At 43.7% G+C, this 20,369-nt stretch overlaps 1 protein-coding gene across 3 annotated transcripts in view; it reads right to left on the reverse strand.

Moving 5' to 3' along the window:
* LOC108878425 (tetratricopeptide repeat protein 28) overlaps positions 1-20,369 on the reverse strand; it is a 157,368-nt gene that overhangs the window by 90,457 nt on the left and 46,542 nt on the right. The window contains exon 1 of one of the 3 annotated variants that reach the window (XM_018669107.2): positions 17,306-18,141. The exons of the other annotated variants lie outside the window; for them this stretch is intronic. Within the exon in view, the coding sequence (XP_018524623.1) occupies positions 17,306-17,332 (27 nt within the window). The 5' untranslated portion in view covers positions 17,333-18,141. Of the gene's footprint in view, positions 1-17,305; positions 18,142-20,369 lie in introns of those variants that run through there. 3 annotated transcript variants of the gene reach the window in all.

A 20,369-nucleotide genomic window follows, 5' to 3' on the forward strand; every position in this document is an offset into this window, starting at 1 on the left:
ACGAGAGAGATGCACGACAGCGCTACAATAGCCAACATTATCTTACCCCTCCCTACCCCTCCTTAAATCATGGGTCAGAATTTCCTGACGCGGTCCGGCTAATGAAAAGCAGAGACCCGACAACATTCCTACAAAGAATGGTACAACAAACAAACAGATACCAGTGCAAACAAAGAACCACACAATGAAAATAGCATTACAGTCCAACCACAAACCTCTGGAATATAGTAAAGAATAGACAGTGGGCGCAGACAGTCATGAAATTTGCTTATTTTGTGCAAGACCACAACAAGTCACACTTTAAATCATTAGTTTAGCTCTCACAGAGTTCTAAAGCTTTTTTCTATCAACACATAAAAGCCACATCTGCTCTATGCTCGTCACGGAGTTTGGCTGGTTTGACTGTTGACATGCTGTATTGAGAGCGTCTCAATAGCGCCATGAGCCGGAGTTATCTGTTGAGCAATCATTTAAGGTGAGGCCAGCAAAAGCGAGCGCCAGCCAACCACCGCTCTAGCACTGACTGTCAGAGCATATGCCAAACTGTGATCCAAGCATCTACGTACATCATGTGGCATTACTGAGCTGAGGCAGTGATCACATCAATAGAGTCTGCTTTCATCCTCGGGAGCGTTTGTCTCTTTAGAAGTAGATTTGTCTGTGGAGCAGAAGGTTCCTCCTGCCTCCAGGCTGTTCCTATGGAGGTTTTCTCCTCCTCTGATCAATCCCCTGCGTCCCTTTGTGGGTCGTCCAACAGGCCAGCCAAGTAGACAGGCTCAGTCAGACATGCTTTTCGCTTACTTTCGTCTTCCTCTGTTGACCAGAGGGAATGCTCTCCAGCTGGACTAAGTTCGCCTTTTCTTTATCTCCCCTGTTGCAGACTGCAGTTGTTTTGGGTGACACACACACTTCAGGAATTGTCTTCGCTGTGTGCGGATGTGAATATGGATATGTGCGCTGGGGAGAACGCCCGGGTGTTCAGTACATGGTAACCTCAGAGGAATGCATCATGTCTCTCTGCAGAATACGTCTCTGTGTGCATGTCTCCATTGTGAGCGTCTCAGAACAATGCAGCCAGTGTGAGCCAGCTCTGTAAAGTGGTCTGTGGTGCGACCAGGTGTCTCCTGAGTGGATCCCAGGGGTCCTGTGTCAAGATATGCTTCTGATATTCTAACACCTCTGACTGCTTCTGAGGAAGGAGCATGTGGTAAGCAGGTAGGGTAGATTTGAGAGGCCCCTAAAGATCACAACCCACCACAGAAGATACAGAAAGTCATCTGTTCAATTTTTCAAACACTGTAGAATCAAGATATCTACAGACTCACATTGTCATATGTCACACAACACACTATTTCTGAATACATCTTTTATTTGAATTGTCTACTGTGATCTGTTCAACAGATTTACATCAATATACCCATGAAGTCAATTATTTTTATGATTACAAGATTGCTCTACCATCCTATAATACAGCTCAGTGAATCTCTGTATTGTACATGCTTTTTCATGTTCTGTTGCCAATGCTAGAAAGCCAAACAGTGTAACATCACTGTAATCTCCACAGACGAAATGAAGGCACTTGATCTACCAAGCAGCCAAAGAACTGAAAATGGATCTGAATAAATTCCACATTCATTTATTTATATACTGAACAGTTCATGTCAGTATCCACTATAAAGCATTATCAGCAGCCACCCAAAAAAAAAATTCTGCTGCCACTTTGCCAGTCTTTTCCACTTTGAGTGCGGACAAAGATGTCAGGTAAAGGGATCATGGATGTTGGTGTGTGAGTGGCTCTTTGATTTAAAGATATTAATCCAAGCCTGTCTTTGTACTTGTGCCTTGCTGGTTTTTCCAGATGGAAACTGAAATAACCTCCATCTCTCTCCTTCGCAGAACTTTTTACTGTAGTCGGCAACACTATTTTTTGTTAATGTATGCTCCATTTCACTGTGTTCTTAAATTGGCAGCATTTGCAGTCTCCATAAAGTTAGACTAAGAAATACAAGACTCGCAGTTGTCTGCAGACATTTAAATTAGGTCTGTATGCCAACCCAGGTTGCCTAGTTTTATCCTTGTCTAGTGTCCCCTATATTCAAAAGGACAAAGCAAGGTTCTCATAGAGAGGCAGGGGTCTGGTGTATGGAGAGGAAATACGGCTTTGTTTGGAAGGACATGGCTAAATATAACGTCCCCTTTCACCTCCCATTCTGTGTCTGCCACCAGTTTTACACAACCGAGGTCCCAGTTGCACCCTACTCACAACCAAATAGACAGCTGGCAGTCAGTTATGTTCCCTCACTTCACACTGTGAACAGGGTCCCTCAGCACCTAGCAATGTCAAATGCACCATTCAGGCACCCCTAAATATTTAATCAGGACAAGTAGAAGGCAATCTCCTACATCCACTAGCATTAAACATTTAATACCCGGCTGACATGATATCTAGTCAGCCGAGACCTAGTCAAGAGACTCACGCTATGGAGAGCTGCAGACGCTTGTTCTTTCCTAGTTAAATTACTCAAAGACAAATCCCACAGCAAAAGATACAGAACACACTCATAGGTCAAAGTCAACGATCTGACACACCCACACACAAAGGCACACTCAAAAAAAACAAAAAAACAAACAAAAACAAAACACATTCTATACAAACATATATCATCTGTGAGAGGTGAGGCAGGTAGGAGGACTGTGAATCCCATCAGTCATGGCTTTAGACTAAGGTTAAAAGCGGGATAGGGCAGCCACTGTCAGTGCACACAAACCAACCAAGGACAGAGAGGGAGGGCTGAGGGCAATATGCTGCACACTGTAAAGATATAACATCACAAAACCACACAAGGGTAGAGTTTGTTGTTACATTACAGACCATGCATGGAGTTAGCCTTCCCAGTTAAAGGGGGATTCCACTGATTTTACACATCAAAGTCTGTTTACAGGCTTTGGGTAGTACTAATGCATATGTAGGAAAAAAGATCTTATAAATACTTTTTGTGGTTCCAGAGACAGCCGGGCCTCAAGACTACAGGTCTGAAAATGAAAAAAGCATAGTATTCTTCTTGGAGTATTCTTTCAATGAATGCTGATACTAAATGGTTCTAAATAAATGGATACTATTTTAAAGTACATAACCATAAATGACACAAAATTTAATATTAGATCAGTCTTGCAGAGAGGCTACACGGTAGTGGAAAGGAGTCAGTGGGCAGTGACTGGAAATTCGTCCATCTTTCATGAACTTGGCCTCAGGCATTAAGTCAAAGAATTACTGGGGGCATTATTCTGAACCTGAACAGGAGAACAACATGCACGTTTGGTTGCTTTTAGGTCACATGTTTCTGGAAGACGGTGGCGTGTGTGGTCCAAGTCAATAGTATCAGATGGTATCAAGTATGCACATCTATACAGTACACACATATACCAAACATACAGGCACACACACAAAGATACAGATGCAGATACTGGAGGTGACCCAGAGCAGTGACAGGATGGGACGTGACTAGATTAAGAATGGAGAGGTAAGAGTGATAAAGTACCACCTAAATCCACCCACATCCTGTGACCCTGTAATAAGTCAAACACCAACGACACAGCACATGCACCATAAATAATCCTGTCTGAAGTCAGGCTGGAGCAGCCCTCCCTCCGCTCAAGTTTAGATTCATTGTTTGACTAAATGTAACACTAAAAGAGGAAAACTTTTCTTTCGGGAAAATAAACACAAAGCAGACATATAACAACTAATAAGATGCTAAAGGCGGCTAAATCTAACTTTCTGTTTTCTATTTTCATTCTCTCCTGGGTCACATGCGCAGACACAAACACAAATAACACATATACTGAATTCTATCTCGCACTTGTGATAATTTGTGCACTCACACCCAAACACATGAACACATCATGTGGGGTTAATAGAGCAGGTGTCCACTGCAGAGCTCTCTCCGCACCCTTGGCTCCTGAGCCAATATTCTGGGCTAATTTGAATAAAAAAAATCTGCAAACATTTGCTGGACCATTCAGGCTAATGTTCAATCTGCTGCTCTTTGACACTGTGCCACCATGCATCTCATTTCCATTCCTGAAGCCTTACCACAAACCTGCCAGCGCTGCAGTGTCATGTGGTGGAAACGGAGATGGGAAATTGTGGGGGAAAGAGGAAAAGGAAGAAGGAAGAGAATGATGTGCTTTTATTTGTGTAGGGGAAAACGCTTGAGCATTCTGCTTGGAAAAAATAATGTGGTTTGTGCACGCAAATGTGTCAGCAGAACATCATCAAGGTCAAGGTAGGAAATAGAAATCTGTTTCTGTTTTCAAATCGGTACAGGTGAAAGAGAGCGCTGGAAAAACACACAGATATTTGACAGAGAAGTAATGGTGTGGAAAATACATGAAATTGTAGGAAGAGTCTTGCGATTTTAGTAAACACTCACCACAGGTACGGGCAGTTATAAGATGCTCTAGGAGAAACACACACACATATATATGTATGTATAAATAAATATATAAATATATATGTGTGTGTATATATACATCTCAGGTGATGTGTAAATGTCTTACACACACAAGCTCACAACTCCCAACCTCCCAGCACATAAAAAGTGAAACAGAGAGGCAAACCGACAACAGTAGGATAGTCTCTTTTGGAAAAACAATAAATGGGGAAAGGGGATGGAGGCAGGAAAACATACTCCCATGATGATATACAGCTCACTTTTATGCATAGCAAGAGTTTCCACTCAATTTCCTCCTCTTATTTCAGCACCATCCTGAAGATAATATCGCTCTCTATCTCTTTCTCTGTTCCAAAGGCATGATGAGGGTTGCATAAAATTAGCTGCTTGATAGGGGGAACGTGTCCAGGGGCAACATGGAGGACCTTGTTTCCAAAGAGTCTCGACACACTCTGCTCAACCCCCCATGTCCCCGAGTAACAACACAAGATCAGATAGAGAAGAGAGAGGCCTGTTTAAAATAGCACCCCACAGACACTCTTCTGAAGATTTGAACTACCAGCAAAAAACCCCCCCAAAAAAACAGAACATAAATTTATGAACTCAGTGCTGACATTTTCTACATGCTCAGTCTATCGTGTAGCCTTCTACCATTCAAAATGAATTAGGGAATAAGTGGATGTATTGTGAATGTTATGCTGTTTATCATGGTCAAACGGGAGGTGAAGCTCTTGTCAAAGAACCACAGAGGTGAATCTGTCATCTCGTACCCTTCATGCACTGAAAACAGACAGGTCGGAGCCTCAAATGCTTCATCTACTCTCTGGTATCCCAGTCCAATTACAACTCGTCCCACCAAGCCTTTTTTCTCTACACTCTCACAGGCTGTCAGATTCTGATATGGAGGGCGTTGCAATATTGAAGGTCGGACGGTCGGCGCACTTAACCTCATTTCCCAACACTCTGCTCTGCCTCTCCCAGAAGAGCCTTTTGATTGGTGTCCATTTGAAAAGCGGGCTTTGGATTTGACAGGAGGGGCACGGAGGGTAGGGAAGATCAGAGCAGCCTGAGCGCAGCCTGAGAAAGGAGCTTTTTGGAGCACGACTCTTGACTGCAGTCAGTTATAATGGTTTTCAATTAACCAAGGGAAAAGACTGAGAACTAATCTGGGCTAGCACAGGAGAACCAGTCATGCAATATTCATGTACACAAACTAATGAAAGCCCAGATTAGCCTACATATTTACATGGGGTCGGTACTGTGTCGTCCACACATTAAAGGAGTCTGCTGCCAAGAGAAGAGAGAGGAAAAGACAAAAAGAAATAGAAACAGAAAAAGGGAAGGCTAGTATATTAGTAGGGAAAGGGAATAAGAAAGAGAGGAGATAATGAAGAGTAGAGAGGAGATCAAGACAGAAAGAAATCAAGGAGAAAAAATGAGAGGTCAACGGGACACCGGGAAGACCTTGAATGAAAAAGAAATGGAATCATGAGATAAAGAGGTGAGGAAAAGCAAGAGGAGGTACCACTCCTCAAAAGAGATTAAGGATCATCTGCATTTTGCCTTTTCATCTGCTTTCGCTGTAATCATTTTTCACTGAAGGCAGACACCAGCCCCCCACTCAAAATGACACCAATCTGAATGAGTGATCTTGACAAATTGGGCTGCTTGAAAAAAGACGGTGCTCTTTTGACGGAGGAGAGGGCTGCAGACAGTTGGGAGTCTCTGGCAGGACAAAGATATAACTGTAATTGGACGTTACACTCTCCTTCCCTTAATCTCCGACCGCCGCAGAAAGTGGCGGCTGGAGAAAATGGGACAGCGAGCACGAACAGACTGCAGTAACAGAAAAAAAATGCAACCATGAATTTCAGTAATGTCTCAAATGTTATGTACATGCATCAGAACAATATGGGAAATTCATCCGTAATCCTTAGTAGGTCACAAAAGACTTAAAAGACTTCAAAGCTGGATTAATGTGTGACTGGACATACCAATTCCACAGTGGGTAACTTCTTACCAAGCATTAACATTGTATGTCAAACAAGAAGCTAATCGTGGGTTTAGTTTGAAAATATCCTTTGACCTTTTGTAGAGGTCTCAGAATTAATTTTATGCTCCACAGATATCTAATTTTATGCTTTTACAGACTTACACATTTGCAAATAATGGAAATGTACTGATATTTTTCTTCACTTAGGAAACCACTGAGCTGGTGTGCTGCAAAATGTTCTGTGCTAACTGTCTGCTTCTGTTTCATTTCATGTCCAGTATATAAGATGCTTGCGTACATACGCTGCTGAGTCTACAGTGAAACGCAACACAGAAAGAAAGCAAATTTCTGGCTGATTTGAGAAAAACCTTCATTCTCTTGTTTCAAGGACCCAGGGAGACTAATGAATTCCGTCCCCACTCATCTCTACCTGCCTCAACTTTTGGAAATGAAATGTGAGAAATGGGCCAATTTACAGCTATGGGCTGTTTCTTCCTAAGAGACACCGACATAAAGACGGAGTACAGAGGATATGCAGAGGTAGATGGGAAGAAATGAAGGGTTTGAATTTAGACAGAGAGAAAAAAGGAGGAAAAAGATGTGAGACAGGAAAGCTAGACGTTGGCACTAATATGAGTGTCATCTCTGAGGGTAGACAGAAGTGCTTGAATTGCATTTTTGGCCTTTAACTTCTCTCATACAAAGAGACTGCAGTTGAAGTGCAGCTCTTGATCTTTCCAATCAGCTTCCATGACAAGAGCTGCTCAGATATTCAACAAGCAGAAACAAAAGAGGATGTCAGCATGAAGAAGTTCGCTGCACTCTGAGAAGTTTGAAAGGAAGATGGAAAGAAGTTGGAAAGAAGCAGGCAGAACAAAAGCGGTGGACGGACGACATATGAAAGGTCCTCCGCCATCTGTTCGCAATTATGTCTGGAGTCCATACTGCAGCTGAAATACTCTAGAACTCACCCTTTCCTAGGGTAGTGCCATAGCGATGTTGCAATATCTAATCACAATTCAATTCAATTTATGTTCAAGTAGTCGTGTGTGTGATGAGTTGGATGGAGGTGTTAGCAATCTGAGGACACATTTGGAAACCAGGTCATTCTTTCTTTCATTACTGCATCTTCATTCTAAATTCACTAATTGGTGAGACACCTACAGAGTCTTTGACAGACGCAGTGGCAGTTTCATGGCATTTGGTGGTATAAAATAAGGACTGCAGAATGACAGAGACAAAGCTTCTGATTGCCCTGACATCACATCTGTTAACTCCTCAGCACCGCTTTGGGGAGGACAAGACCAGGAGGTGGAGGAGGAGGTGGGTGGGCAGCTGGGAGGAGTATCATTTCTCGCCTCAACCCCCGCCCACCCACCCACTCCAAAACACCCCCCCTTCCCCCCCCATGGGACCAGTTACATTTTCATTTGATAGGAACTGGAAAACCACCATCTGTAACTAGATTACACATAGATAGATGGAATGAGAAAAAAATTCTTAGTTAATTAACTCTAACCATATTCTAATCAGGTTTCATAACTCCCCCTCCTCTCGACAACCCCTGAATCCTCTCTCACAAATCCCCCGAGACTCACCATCACACAAGCCAAGAAGAGACGGGCACTCAAACAAGATCATTTGACGCTAATTTCCCAAACAGGAAGGCACTTAAAGACACGCTCTGATTGAGACAACTGAGCACGTGCATCAATACCTAATGGGAAAAGAAAAAAAAAAAAAAAAAAAAACGGAAGTCACAGAATGCGTACTGAATGAAAGCTGGAAAAACATCTTTCTGCCTTGCGTTGTTTTGTGTATGTTTCCTGAGATGAGCAGATTCCTGTGCCATGGCGACAGTTTCCCTCATCGCACAAAAACGAGGACAGGGAATTAAATGAGACGCTCTTTATAGGAATGGGGACAAGTGGCTGTGATAGCAGTCAAAGAGGTGTCTCAGAAGGAGTGTCGCCCGCCACATGCGCATCGCCATTATCTGTCAACCTGCCAGTCCATCTGTCTGTTTGCCACACAGTGCTCAGAAGGCTGACAAACTCCATTTACAAAGGAAACATGTGTCACATGCACCATGCAATGAGGAAGCGTGGCGCCATAAGTGCGGCGCACTGATCTGCAATTTTGCTATTGTTCAACATTTTTCATCAGTTTCTAATTTATTTATTAGAAATAAAGAATTCCAAAGTATTTTATCAAAGCCGTCTCACTGACTGTCATCAGGCTGACAGCTCAATCACGCAGCCATTACATTTGTCTCTCACTTTGATTAGAAATCCATTTCAAATGTCAAGTCAATTTTTATTTTTCAGAGCAAAGCACAGCAGGAACATAAAAAAAGAGAGGACAGATGCCACCAAAACAAGAAGAGCAAGAGATTAGATGTCAAACTGTTTCTCCACACTGTTACTTAGACATTAAGATATCCACTACATCCTCATGAAACAACTATTAATCTGTATGGATAACAGGGCTTCTTCCAATATGTTTGTACAGTTTTTGACAATATGCATTCTTAATGAACAAAGTTATTGTATATCTTACCCAAATTAACGCATCAATGCCAAGAGATTTGGTCAATTTCTATTGATTAAGGCAGTGAACCACGTAATTTATCAAATGCAGCAACAGGAACAAACCAACTTACTAGATTAGATTTTTAATACAGTGCCAAAACGACACACGTCAAAACACCAATTGGCAGAGAAAACACCCCGCATTGTCAACAGATTTGCAGTGAACAGGATTTTACCAGATCAAAATTGTTCCTTTGGGACCAAGAGCACGTTGGCACATGGAAGACTGCTTAAATTTCTAAACACCTGCTCACTCTCTACACAGACCGCAAAATAGAACCAGCATGTAGTGTTTTCTGCTCTCCAACAAACAATCCTGGTCTGCCATTTCACTGAGTGTGGCACCACAGCCAACCCATCTCCCCTGAGTGTACCCATGCATGTGTGTGTGTGTGCATCAGAAGAGCCACCATCACAGCAGCCTGCACCTGCTCTGCCCGAGGCCCTGTACTCTGCTAGCTGGGAGCAGCAGCACAATGCAGAGATGGAGGAATGAGGGGATGGAGTGATAGAAAGCTGGGGGAAATAGATATGTTGGCGTAAATGTCAACAGCTTAGCTCAAACCAACTATAGTGCATCTGAGGACCTAATATGAATTCATATGAGTTTCAAGCTGATAGCTGCTGAGCTCCCATGCACCACAATGCTATAAATAATATAAGGTCCCAGTTGTCTGGAGGAAAATAAAACCAGAGGCTTCCAGGTGAGAAGTTTGTGTGCAAGTTCAGCTGTGCATCCTTACATGGCCCTGCTACAAGCAGGCAGTTTAGCCTGTTTGAGGGCTGCTGCTGCTGTTGCTGGTCAGAGCCTGATGGACACATGCAGTCGTGTTCACTGACAGACTCAGGCATGGATAATTTCACATGTCCAAATACCAGCCAGCACGGCTATCTTACAATAATGCCCTAAGGGCACTGTTGTAAAACTGTGCACTGCCCAGAAGCAACAAACGAGGAGCATTCAGTGTCTGTAATGTATAAGATATCCATTCATTATGCCACAAGTCTTAGCAGTTTGAGTCAGCACCTCAGTACTGGAGCTGTACCTTAGCTTCATCCAGGCCTAATGGGATAGCTGAACTATACTATTCTGTCAAAAATACTATTGCAGTGTTGTGCCTGGAAAATACGAGTACAGCAGTTGCAGCCTTCTCTGCTACTGGAAAAACACTGTTCATAGTAAGATGAAGAGGAGGGAGCTAATACATACTCCCAAATGTAAATTGTGAGGGTAATTTCACACCTGAAGCGTTACACCAACTGTTGTGTGCCAAGTTGCGGTCTTTTGTTCCAATGAGCGATTATGTATCTTTTTTTTTTTTTTTTAATAGACCTCATTGGAGCAGCTGGAACGAGTGCATACACTAGTTTTTTATTGCAGAAGACAGAGTAGCATTCATAGCACTAAACATGTTCTGTTCAGCATGATTTCACCATGCAGAACACCCAGACAGGTGGCAAAGGCAGCACACACATTTTACATGGCTATAAAGGCAGGCATTACTTAAAATAATGGAACGTCACACCATAGACATTGTGTAGCGTCTGGCCGGCCCCTGTAGCAGTGTTCAGCCTCATATGGGATATTTAAACAGCTAAGAAGCCGCTGATGCTTGAGATTTCACAGCGGTAACTGGAGCACTCTCCAGACTGCTGAACAATACGTGTTCTAATGTGGCCCCTGACCCCCATCGCAGGAATATAGATCAAGAGAGAGGACTGGAGGAGGGGAACAACAGGCTAGAGGAGGGGAGGAGAGGGTACAGTATTTCAGTATCTCTGATGGATGATCATATTTCACAGTTTCCATCAATCATGTCCTATCTGACACGAGGATATCGCTCACCTGTCAAGACAATCGTTTTCCAAGAGACATCAAGATAAAATTTTTTAATGTATTTTTAAAATGCACAAATACACACAGTATGTGAGGCAAACAAGTTGACACATATATTCATGGACACACATACGTCACATATTTTTTTTGGTTTGTTTTTGTTTTTTTACAGAGCTCCTTTAAAGGAGAGTGGCAATGCAATTTACTGGAGCCAGGAGGGTGGGGTCAGCATTACGGTTCAAGTCACAAATGTAAGCTACAGACAAAAAACAAAGCATTTTTTGGTTTAAGTCACAGACAACCACAGGAGCTTGCAACAGGAGGTAACACTGATGGGGTGAACACACAGGGGGGCCAGAGAGAAGGCACAGTGAGGGGGAGGAGGCAAAGACAGCATTATACTGTAAGTAGCTATGGCTCAATTAGACTGCAACAGAACCCCTAGTTAAATATATAAACTCCATGAGGCATGAGATCATTTGAGATGGTGAAGCATGGCGGGGGGGTGGACCACAGAGGTTTGATCTGTGGTCCTCATTACTGAATCTATCTCTGCGTGCCTGTCAGTCACCACCTGTCTGTCTGCCTTGTTAGGGAGCTGGAATCATGAATCTCCCTTAGGAGACAAGCCCACGGAGGATATGGAAGTGCTCCTGGCCCACATATCTTAGCAACTATAAACATATGCCTGACATAAGTATCCCAGTATAAGCCTCATATAAATAAATCCAAACTTACAAGAGGGAGCAGCAGCTAAACCCAGCCCTGAGAGACAGAGGGAAAAGGCTCAGTGGGTCGCACTCGGCACCATTTCTCCTTCCTTCCTGCAGGATTTTACAGCCAGCAGTTAAAAAAACCTTTCTTAGCTACTCTGACCACATTCAGCATGGCAGGGAAAGTGAGGAGAGGCAGGGCCAGATAGGCCAGACTGACGGCAAGGGGAACTAAAACAATCAGCTCAGGGTTTGGTTGTTTCTGTGACCCCTGGAAGAGCCCTTTGTGAGTGTGTCCGCTACACTGTTTGACTGCAAAAACACTGCACAGCACCAATTCCTTTTCAAAACCTGTATGTGAGAGAAAGGCTCAGACTAATCTTGTTTGTTTCTCTCTTGCACTATATGCCATTTATCCAAGTGGGCAGTGCTCATGAAGATTCAAAGGTTAATTGACTCATTTTTTTCCCCACTCAATAATCATCAATAATCTACTCGAGAACAAGATACTGACTACTCAGGTGCCAGACCAGGCCGTCAATCTATGGAATGGAATGTCTGGTCCTGGCTACATGAAGGCTACAGCTAAGCCACGGACACACTCCTGGAAAATTGAGCCTTCAAAGAAGGGCTTATGAATCCCATCTCTGACAAAAGAAGAGATGGAATTAGTGGGATTTAGGGGCATCAGTATGTGGCAGGGTGGTATTAGTGATGCTCTTCACACGTCTCCATCCAGGCTGGATCATAGGCCCTCTCTGGAACACACTAGCAGCAAATGTCTGTCACAACATACAGAACTGCTTTGGATGGAGACAGCTGCAGGGCCTGAAGACAGAGCTGATACTATGCCCGGCCCACTGGAACCATTCCAGCGCAGAGTTATAAAGGAATGTAGAAACTGCGGTTTTGGCAGCTGTAGTCTGATAAATGTTGTGAAACAGAGAAAAGTATGCATGTTTTTCAGGCCATATGCTGAAGGGATGTGTCTCTAGTGCCATCGACAGCCCTATCCAAAATATGTTTTAGCCAGCTTATGTCTGAAACGCTGGCTGTCTGCAATATATGCAAGACTGAGTACATAATACAGAAGCTTAACCAGTGAAAAGAATGAAAAGAATAGAGTTTAAGTCCTGCAGAGGACTGTTCCACCTCATAGAACAAGGAAATGTGTTCCTATTGATGTGGTCCATCAAGTCAGGTCCGCTTTATTCCCTGCGGAGGCACCCAGAGACAGGCACCTCCTGAGCCCAGAGAGCAGCTGACCACACCCCTGGAACAATGACCTCAATAAAATCCAACATAGCTCCATTTGCTCAAACAGAAGCATTGGGGGGTAAAGGAAAGCTGTGGCAAATCAGAAATGAGTGCTCTGTGGCTTGGAGGAAAACATTACAAATGGACTGTTCTACACATAAATCAATCTTTGCATTTACCAGTTGCTATCCAAAAATCCATCTCCACACTTAGAGTGGAATGTGCAGGTCGCAGGAATGAGGATTAATGAGGGCAGGATAGCCCAGTCACCATTGTCTCCATTGTTTCTCCTGTTGTATTTTGACAGTAGAGTCTCAAGAGAGCCTTACCAGGCATATGCCTGCAGTGTGCATACTGCAGACCACTGCATCACAATAAGAGCAAGGGAGGCCTTGCATTCCAGGAAGCTCTTCTTCTTTCTGTCCTCCATCTCTGTCCAGCTCTCCCAACGGGAAGCGGTGGACTGGGATTAACAGAGCGAGTACAGCACATAAATTTTAGCTGTATTGCTGAGTCGCTGTTCCCCACGCACACCCCCCACCTGACCCAATCCCCCACCCCCCACCCTATCTTTTCACACCCCAGGAGGATAGGCCAGGGGGCTGGCCACGCAGCCGCATCCCGTTCCACTCGGCACGCTGGGCCGTAAATACTGCACAGCATCAGGAACAGCAGGTGCTATCACTCCCTATCATTAATTATCCCTGCTGCATCACTCTAGGGCCTCTCACTCCTAAACTCCAAATCAGCTATCTCCTGCACCATCTTTTTTTCTAGCCTCCAACCCCTCCCCATTTTCCTTCACTTTCAAATTCCAACCATCTCAAATTCTATCAGTGTATACAGCTCTACAGTAATTCCATTTCTTCTCCTCAATATCCACCCACCTATCGCCTTACTTCCTACAATCCTGCAATCTAGCGCACATTCATTTGTCCCTTAATGTATCTCAATTTTTGTCCAGCAATCTCCAGCTTCTCCCAAGTGATTTCTTCCCCCCACTGACAGCCTTGCCCGCTTTCTTCTCTCCTCAGATGTGAGTCTTCCAGCACTTCTCTTCACATTCTGACGGGTTTTCCCCCGCTGTAAAATGTATTCCAAAACTGCTGTGCTGCTGCCAGCCAGGAGACGTCACAGGGACTGATGGAGCGCTGGGGGGGAGAGATAGCCCTCCCCACCCCCACCGGTGAGCTCATAAATAATACCGAATCAAAGAGGAAAAGCAGCATGAGAAACTCCCCGAGGTGAAAAGCCAATGAACATGGTCAGAGATGTAAGAGTGCGCCTGCTGATGGCAAAAAGTCTGGGCTCCCAGCGAGACTGGCCACAGAAACATGAGCAGGGCATCCTGTCCCTCTCAGGTGAGAAGGCTTTATGTCAACTGTGCGGAACCCACAGAGACATCTGGCACGACCGCAAAAACAAACAGTCGCTTCCTTCTGACTTGGTCACACCGCCACAAGGAAAAATGTGAGCTCTAAACGCAGAGCTCGGATTCGTAACATGAGACCACCCAACATATTAACAGGCTGTGAGTAGTTCGGCTCAAGATAACATAGGGTGATGATGACTATAAAACACATCTGGCAGCGAAAAAGAAGTATGGAATGCTTTTCAGCTGTTGCAAAAGAAATTCATGGACAGAGGAAAACCACAGTCAAACTCAGTGTCTGACACACACAGGTATAAGTCACGCAGAAACTTGCCAAGCCACTGGAGTCCATGAATCATGTCCAAACCACTTGTGCACACATACACAAAAATATGGAAATACAAAAAACAGTGTTGCATCTATCTAGTGCCTTAAAACCAACACTCCCACAGGTTCCCCATTCCCTGAATTCAACCTTGTTCATTTCAGTGCATTTTCAGGATACCGCCATCTCTTACCTGAGTCACTGAACTAGCTTTCATCCTACGACAGGTGCTGTCCATATTTTCTAATGCTTACCTTCCTCTACAACACGACCAAAGAGGACGGCAGAGGCCATTGCTGTGCACCCACCCCATCAGGCGAAGCAAGAGCCAACATAAGATACAACATAAGTGTATCTTCACTTTAAAAGGGAAGGAGCCGACTGCGCATTGTTGCCCCATCCAAAAGGCAGTCTGTGCATAAAACATTGGGCTGACAGCCTTATCTAACCATTATCAGAAAACCAGGTCTATGGAAGACTTCAGTCATATGCCTCCCCTTCCACGTTTTAACATTGTGTAACAGACACTCTTTCCTAATCAGCTCAGGTGTTCAGAGCATCTCCACCAAATTGCAGGGAGAGAAAGTTAATCACCCAAATCCCCTGGAAAAAAAACTTTACTCTCTTTCTCTGTTTCCAGAACAGATAAGCTATCTGCCAGCAACAATTAAGGGAATTGCTCTCTTGTCTCTTCATTGTCACAGATTTAGAATTTTGACTCATTAGTGTAATCCATTATGAAAGAGTGGACTGGACACAATGTGATGCTCCTACACTTTCTATTGATTCCCATCAAGCTACGAGTGGAGTGAAGAGACACCCCCCACCCCCCTTAATGTTGTCCACCCTGCTATTTGCAATATCTTAGTCAGAGAACATCCTTGGCAGTGAACCAGAGTTCAGGGTGAAAGGACAATGTCAGACACACACAAAAACACATACACACACTACGTGGATGGCAAGTAATTCAACATATTGAACACTGCTGTGTGGGTCTGTGTTTTCTGCTCTAAGTGCTTGTGTTCATACATATGCATCTAGCATCCAACACCACCAACAGGTTAATAAATCAACATCACACAAAGAAAAGAGTAGCCATTTGCCTTCTTGATGAGGGCCACCAAAACGAGCGATCTGACGCGCTCACCTCAGGAAACTCTCTGATGGAGAGAGAATCTACATATGAAAGACAGTGTTACTTTTAGGATATTTTCAGGTTGAGCACATATGACTGCAGTGTGGTTGGGAATCAATTCCTGCAGTGAGGAAAGGCTTTTAGACCTCAAAGGGGGGTCTTGTGGATGATTCTGGCAGATACATAGCACAGCTGTAGAAATCATTAGGGCATGCTCACAGCTTTTATTTTCTCTATTGATAACGCGACATTAAGGAGCTTGGTTTTGATCATTTACTTTCATCTCATCTTTCAGGATGAGATTATCCACATTAACGACACTTGATGTGGAACAAGCAACGTACGGAAATTAATTCCGGCAAAGAGAGGCACAGGTTACAAATATTACGCACAGAGAAGTGGGTTTCAACTACTGTCACTACCAGCAGTTGCAGCTACACCACCTCTGGTACTGGTGACTTGTTCTCTTTAAACTGGGTAGTTATACAGAAAAAATATCATCATCATGTCTCAGCTGACAATGCAAAAAATATCTGGGCCAGGATGAAAAACCCTGTGTTTATGCTACCGTTGAACATCTGCCTTTTGAGAAAAAGAACATTTAAATGATGCAAAACAGTTGATAGAGGAAAGAAAAGAGTTGAACATCCTTTCATTTTTCTTTCCTTGACTCCAGGCCAGAGTAAAGCCCACTTCTGCAAAGGATGGCTACTTCTTGTCAGACAAGTGCCCCCTGCTGGTAAAAATCCTAACCATAGGCATTTCAGAGCTACCAATTTTTTATAGACCCCAGATGATTTTCAGATATTTTCCATGTTGTAAGACTCCAAGGCTACGAAAACGGAGCAATAAGAGAAACCAATAAGAGTCCAATTTAAAGAGAAAAGGTACATCTGAACATGGAAACAAGAAACCCAGACACATGTTTAACTCTTCTTAGAGATATCCTCTAAAAGATGCAGGTATTGAAGGAGGGGTGCCTGTTCAGTCTGAAACTTTTAGGTGTAAATCTTGCTAAAGTGCAATGCCTCACTTTCTATATTTCAATCTCAAAAGAGTATTTTCTGTTTGGATGCAGGACTCAACACTATATATGCCCGCAGCACCAGAGACTGACTGCAGGACACATTAATCACTGATGTCTTGATTAGTCCAGATTAAGAGTGTAGGCCTGTCTGATGTGGTAAAGAGGTGCAGAACACACAAAACACGGGTCAGAGTATGAAAATCTTACATATGTTCTGTACCTTAGTTGTGTGTTATTAACATGCAAGCATATTATAGGTGTGCATAGAGCAGTGCTTAACAGCTGATTGCTGTCTCTCTCATCATCATTGAGATGGAGTGGGAGAGAAAATGCATAAATAGCGAGAAAGATCAAAGTGGAAAGGAAACAGAAACTTGTTTATCGTTATAAACTCTGCCTTGGCTGCAGTTCAGTATAGTACAGAACAGAGACACACTGGTTATTACTACTGAATCTATATGTTCTGTCATTTGTGGTAAACAAATAAGACAGAGCAGCAGTCTGTGACAGAGCCCCCTCTTTCCAACTTGGGATCTACCAGAGAAACGTTATTTATCGCCATAATTGGAAATATATATATAAATATCAGAGATAGACTCACCTTCTTCCGGGGCTGCCATTTCATCATATTTGTAAACCAAAATTGAACAGCATTAAGATATTATATGAGAATGGAATGTAGATTCAAAGAAATCCAGAGCGCAAGTCATGCTGCCTCTCGACTTCCCTCATTTTTGCAGCAGATTTTCTCCAAGAAGCGATGCATGATGATGTGCGAGTCTCAGCTTTGCGGCAATTTTGGAGGGGAGACGGCACAGTCTACACAAATCATACACCGGTTAAATCCACAGTTGAGCTCGGAGAATAAATCAGAGACACATGGTGTCGACTGACAGTGTTTAGGGTAAAGGTTTCCTGCGCGTAAAATCCAAAGTATGAGTCCGTTATGAACCCACTCCCTCCTCACTCGGCACGCAGGATCGGCGCCTCCAGGGCCAATCCGGTCTGTGATTTGGGGAAAATTAATTCTTAAACTTTTCCGAAACCCTGTAAGTAGGCTACACCATTAGTAGAGCGCAGTACGGAGAGACTATGTCCAGTCTGTTTTCTTCGATCCAGAGGAAACGATAGGAAGACGAAATGTGTGCCAAAATGCAGAAATATTCATCACAGTGGTCAAATCCCGCTTCCCCAGCGGCCGAAAAACACTTTTGTAAGTATTCGTGGAAAAAAACACACACACACACACACAGTCAAACAGAGCCCGGCGGAGACAGCGCGACAAGCAAGGAGATTACTTTCAGTGGGAGGAGGGGGTACAACCACCAAAAAAAAAAAATCCCTGGAATTTCTGTGAGGAGCTGGAAGGATATCCTGATTCCTGCAACAGCAACAAACTGGACTACAGCTCTCTGATGACTTCCTTCCCTGCGCTCCTCCAGCTTTGCAGTTTACAGACTTGGAGCTGGTGGAGCTGAGCAGGCAGAAGGCAGCAGGGTCATAGCGCCGCCGAACACACGGATTTTCCAAAAGGTGCGCTTTGCGTCCAGACGGGCGGCGGGCTGTGGTTTCCCGTGTTGCTCAAGGACACTTTTCCCAGGCACTAAACCTCTGAAATATCTCCCTAGTCACGTGCCACCCTGCTGTGCCAGTGTGTATGTAAGACACTGACCTATGGTTTGTTGATTTGCGGGTGGAAGCTCGCGTCTGGGTCAGACCTGGATTTGGTTGCGGTTAAAGTTGTTAGTATACTTTACATATAACTGTAGTTTCAATGGCATTTCAATGACCATACTATACGGTGTAGCGGGACCTATAATAAACCTGCTATATATCAAATATAGTCACCCAAAGGCCTTTTTCAAGGACACCCAATGCCTATATTTATTTGGTTTAGGCTATTACCACTCTCACCATTACAAAACACCCTTGACATACCTGCATGGAAAGAACGTTTTACTAAAATTGTTGTACATTTTCCTCCTAAAAGCTCTTACAGGATCATTACAGAGCTCCAATACATTCCTTAACACTGTAAACCTGTCTGACAAGAAGGTAACATGGTCCATCCGCACAGCAGCTCTACATAAACCATGCAATGAGCTCAAAGCAGTTAAAACTGGTGTTAAAGACCTAAGGAGATTCAAATAAAATCACACTTCTCTGCTGCAGTGACTTGCTCAATAGAGGTTACTGTCCATGATTATTTTTGTGGGAATAATAAATTGAATTCTTCCATAAAAAGACGGAGGATGTAGAGCCTTGGACGCTGGAGATAACTAGAGCCCTGTTTAAGTATACTTCCCCTCTTTCCTCTTGCTGAGAGCAGCTGTCACATATAGTATACAGTGCAATATTTTACCACACACAGCCATCAGACGCATAACACTGCAAAAAAAAGTTTTTCTTTTTTTGGTTGGCATTATTTGGCCCAGAATGAGAAAATATCTGCGGATTTTCCAGGCTTAAAAACTTAACTTTTCATCATTAATTGTGGAGGAGGGCTGAATAAAATTCAAAACAGAGGACATGGTTATTCTGGTAAGAACCCACTCACCACAATCACTGCCACAGTCACAGAATGAAAACAGTTTCAAAACAGAGCAGCTATCAACAGTTAAAACAGATCTACTGGGGCTGAACCCCAGTTGCTGCAGCGCAAAACCAGAGTGTTCATCACTGGATACGTGACAGCATTATTACAGTAACCACATGATCATTTATTCATGAGGAATTCGCTCAAAGTAAAAGAAAGGTGAATTAAAGAAATGGTCGATATCGAGGTGAGGTAAAAACAATCGGCTCGTGATTTAAATTGGTTTAGGTAATGGACTCTATGGAGCTGTGAGTTGGTCAATAAGCTGGTGCGTCTTCGGGGTCAGCGGGGTCTGTAGTGCACCCATGGGTCAGTCAGATAACAAAAGACAAGGGGAGGGGGGGGGGGACAAGCTGACATATGGCCTCATGGACAAACTCCTGCTGTGCACAGAGAGTCCATGAGACACTTGGTAATCCACATGGATGAACATGAACAAAAATGTTTGACATTACCTCCACAGCCACAGCTGGCACCCAAGCAGAATGACACTCGATCAAAGGACACATTTGTAGTAAAAGAAGGGGCTATTGTGTGCTTATGTGTTACACCATTTATGGTTTGTTTCACTTGATAATAGATAACAATGCATCACCTTTTTTTCCTATGGCTGACCCCTGCTGGCGCTGTGCTACATACAGCGAGATACCACTAACATACATGTAGTATGTTCTCTTTCAAGCACACGCTCCCACTCGCGATACTTTAGTCCCACCATCTAAAAACAGGTTTACACAAGAGATCGTTTCATGAAAGGCATGTTTGATGATCAATCAAAGGCCACTTCAGTGTGCTGTTCAGCGACAGTCTGTTCGTAGTGAAGCCTGTCATCTGGCATCTCCATACAGAAGCAGGCTCCCTGTGCGTGCCTCTGCTTTCCCAATCAGAGCCGCACAGGAAATCGGACTCCAGCCTTCAGAGGGAAACAAAAACCCCCTCTTTCATTTTCCACGACTTGGAGCTGTTTAAAAGTTTGTGCTTCCTTTTCTTGTTCTTGCCAATCATGCCCTCAAAAATGTCTCCACTGTATGTTCTGATCGGGGGGCTGGTTTCATAAAGATAAGTCACA

The sequence above is a fragment of the Lates calcarifer genome, linkage group LG13 (assembly GCF_001640805.2).
Source record: "Lates calcarifer isolate ASB-BC8 linkage group LG13, TLL_Latcal_v3, whole genome shotgun sequence".
Taxonomy (NCBI): Eukaryota; Metazoa; Chordata; class Actinopteri; family Centropomidae; genus Lates; species Lates calcarifer.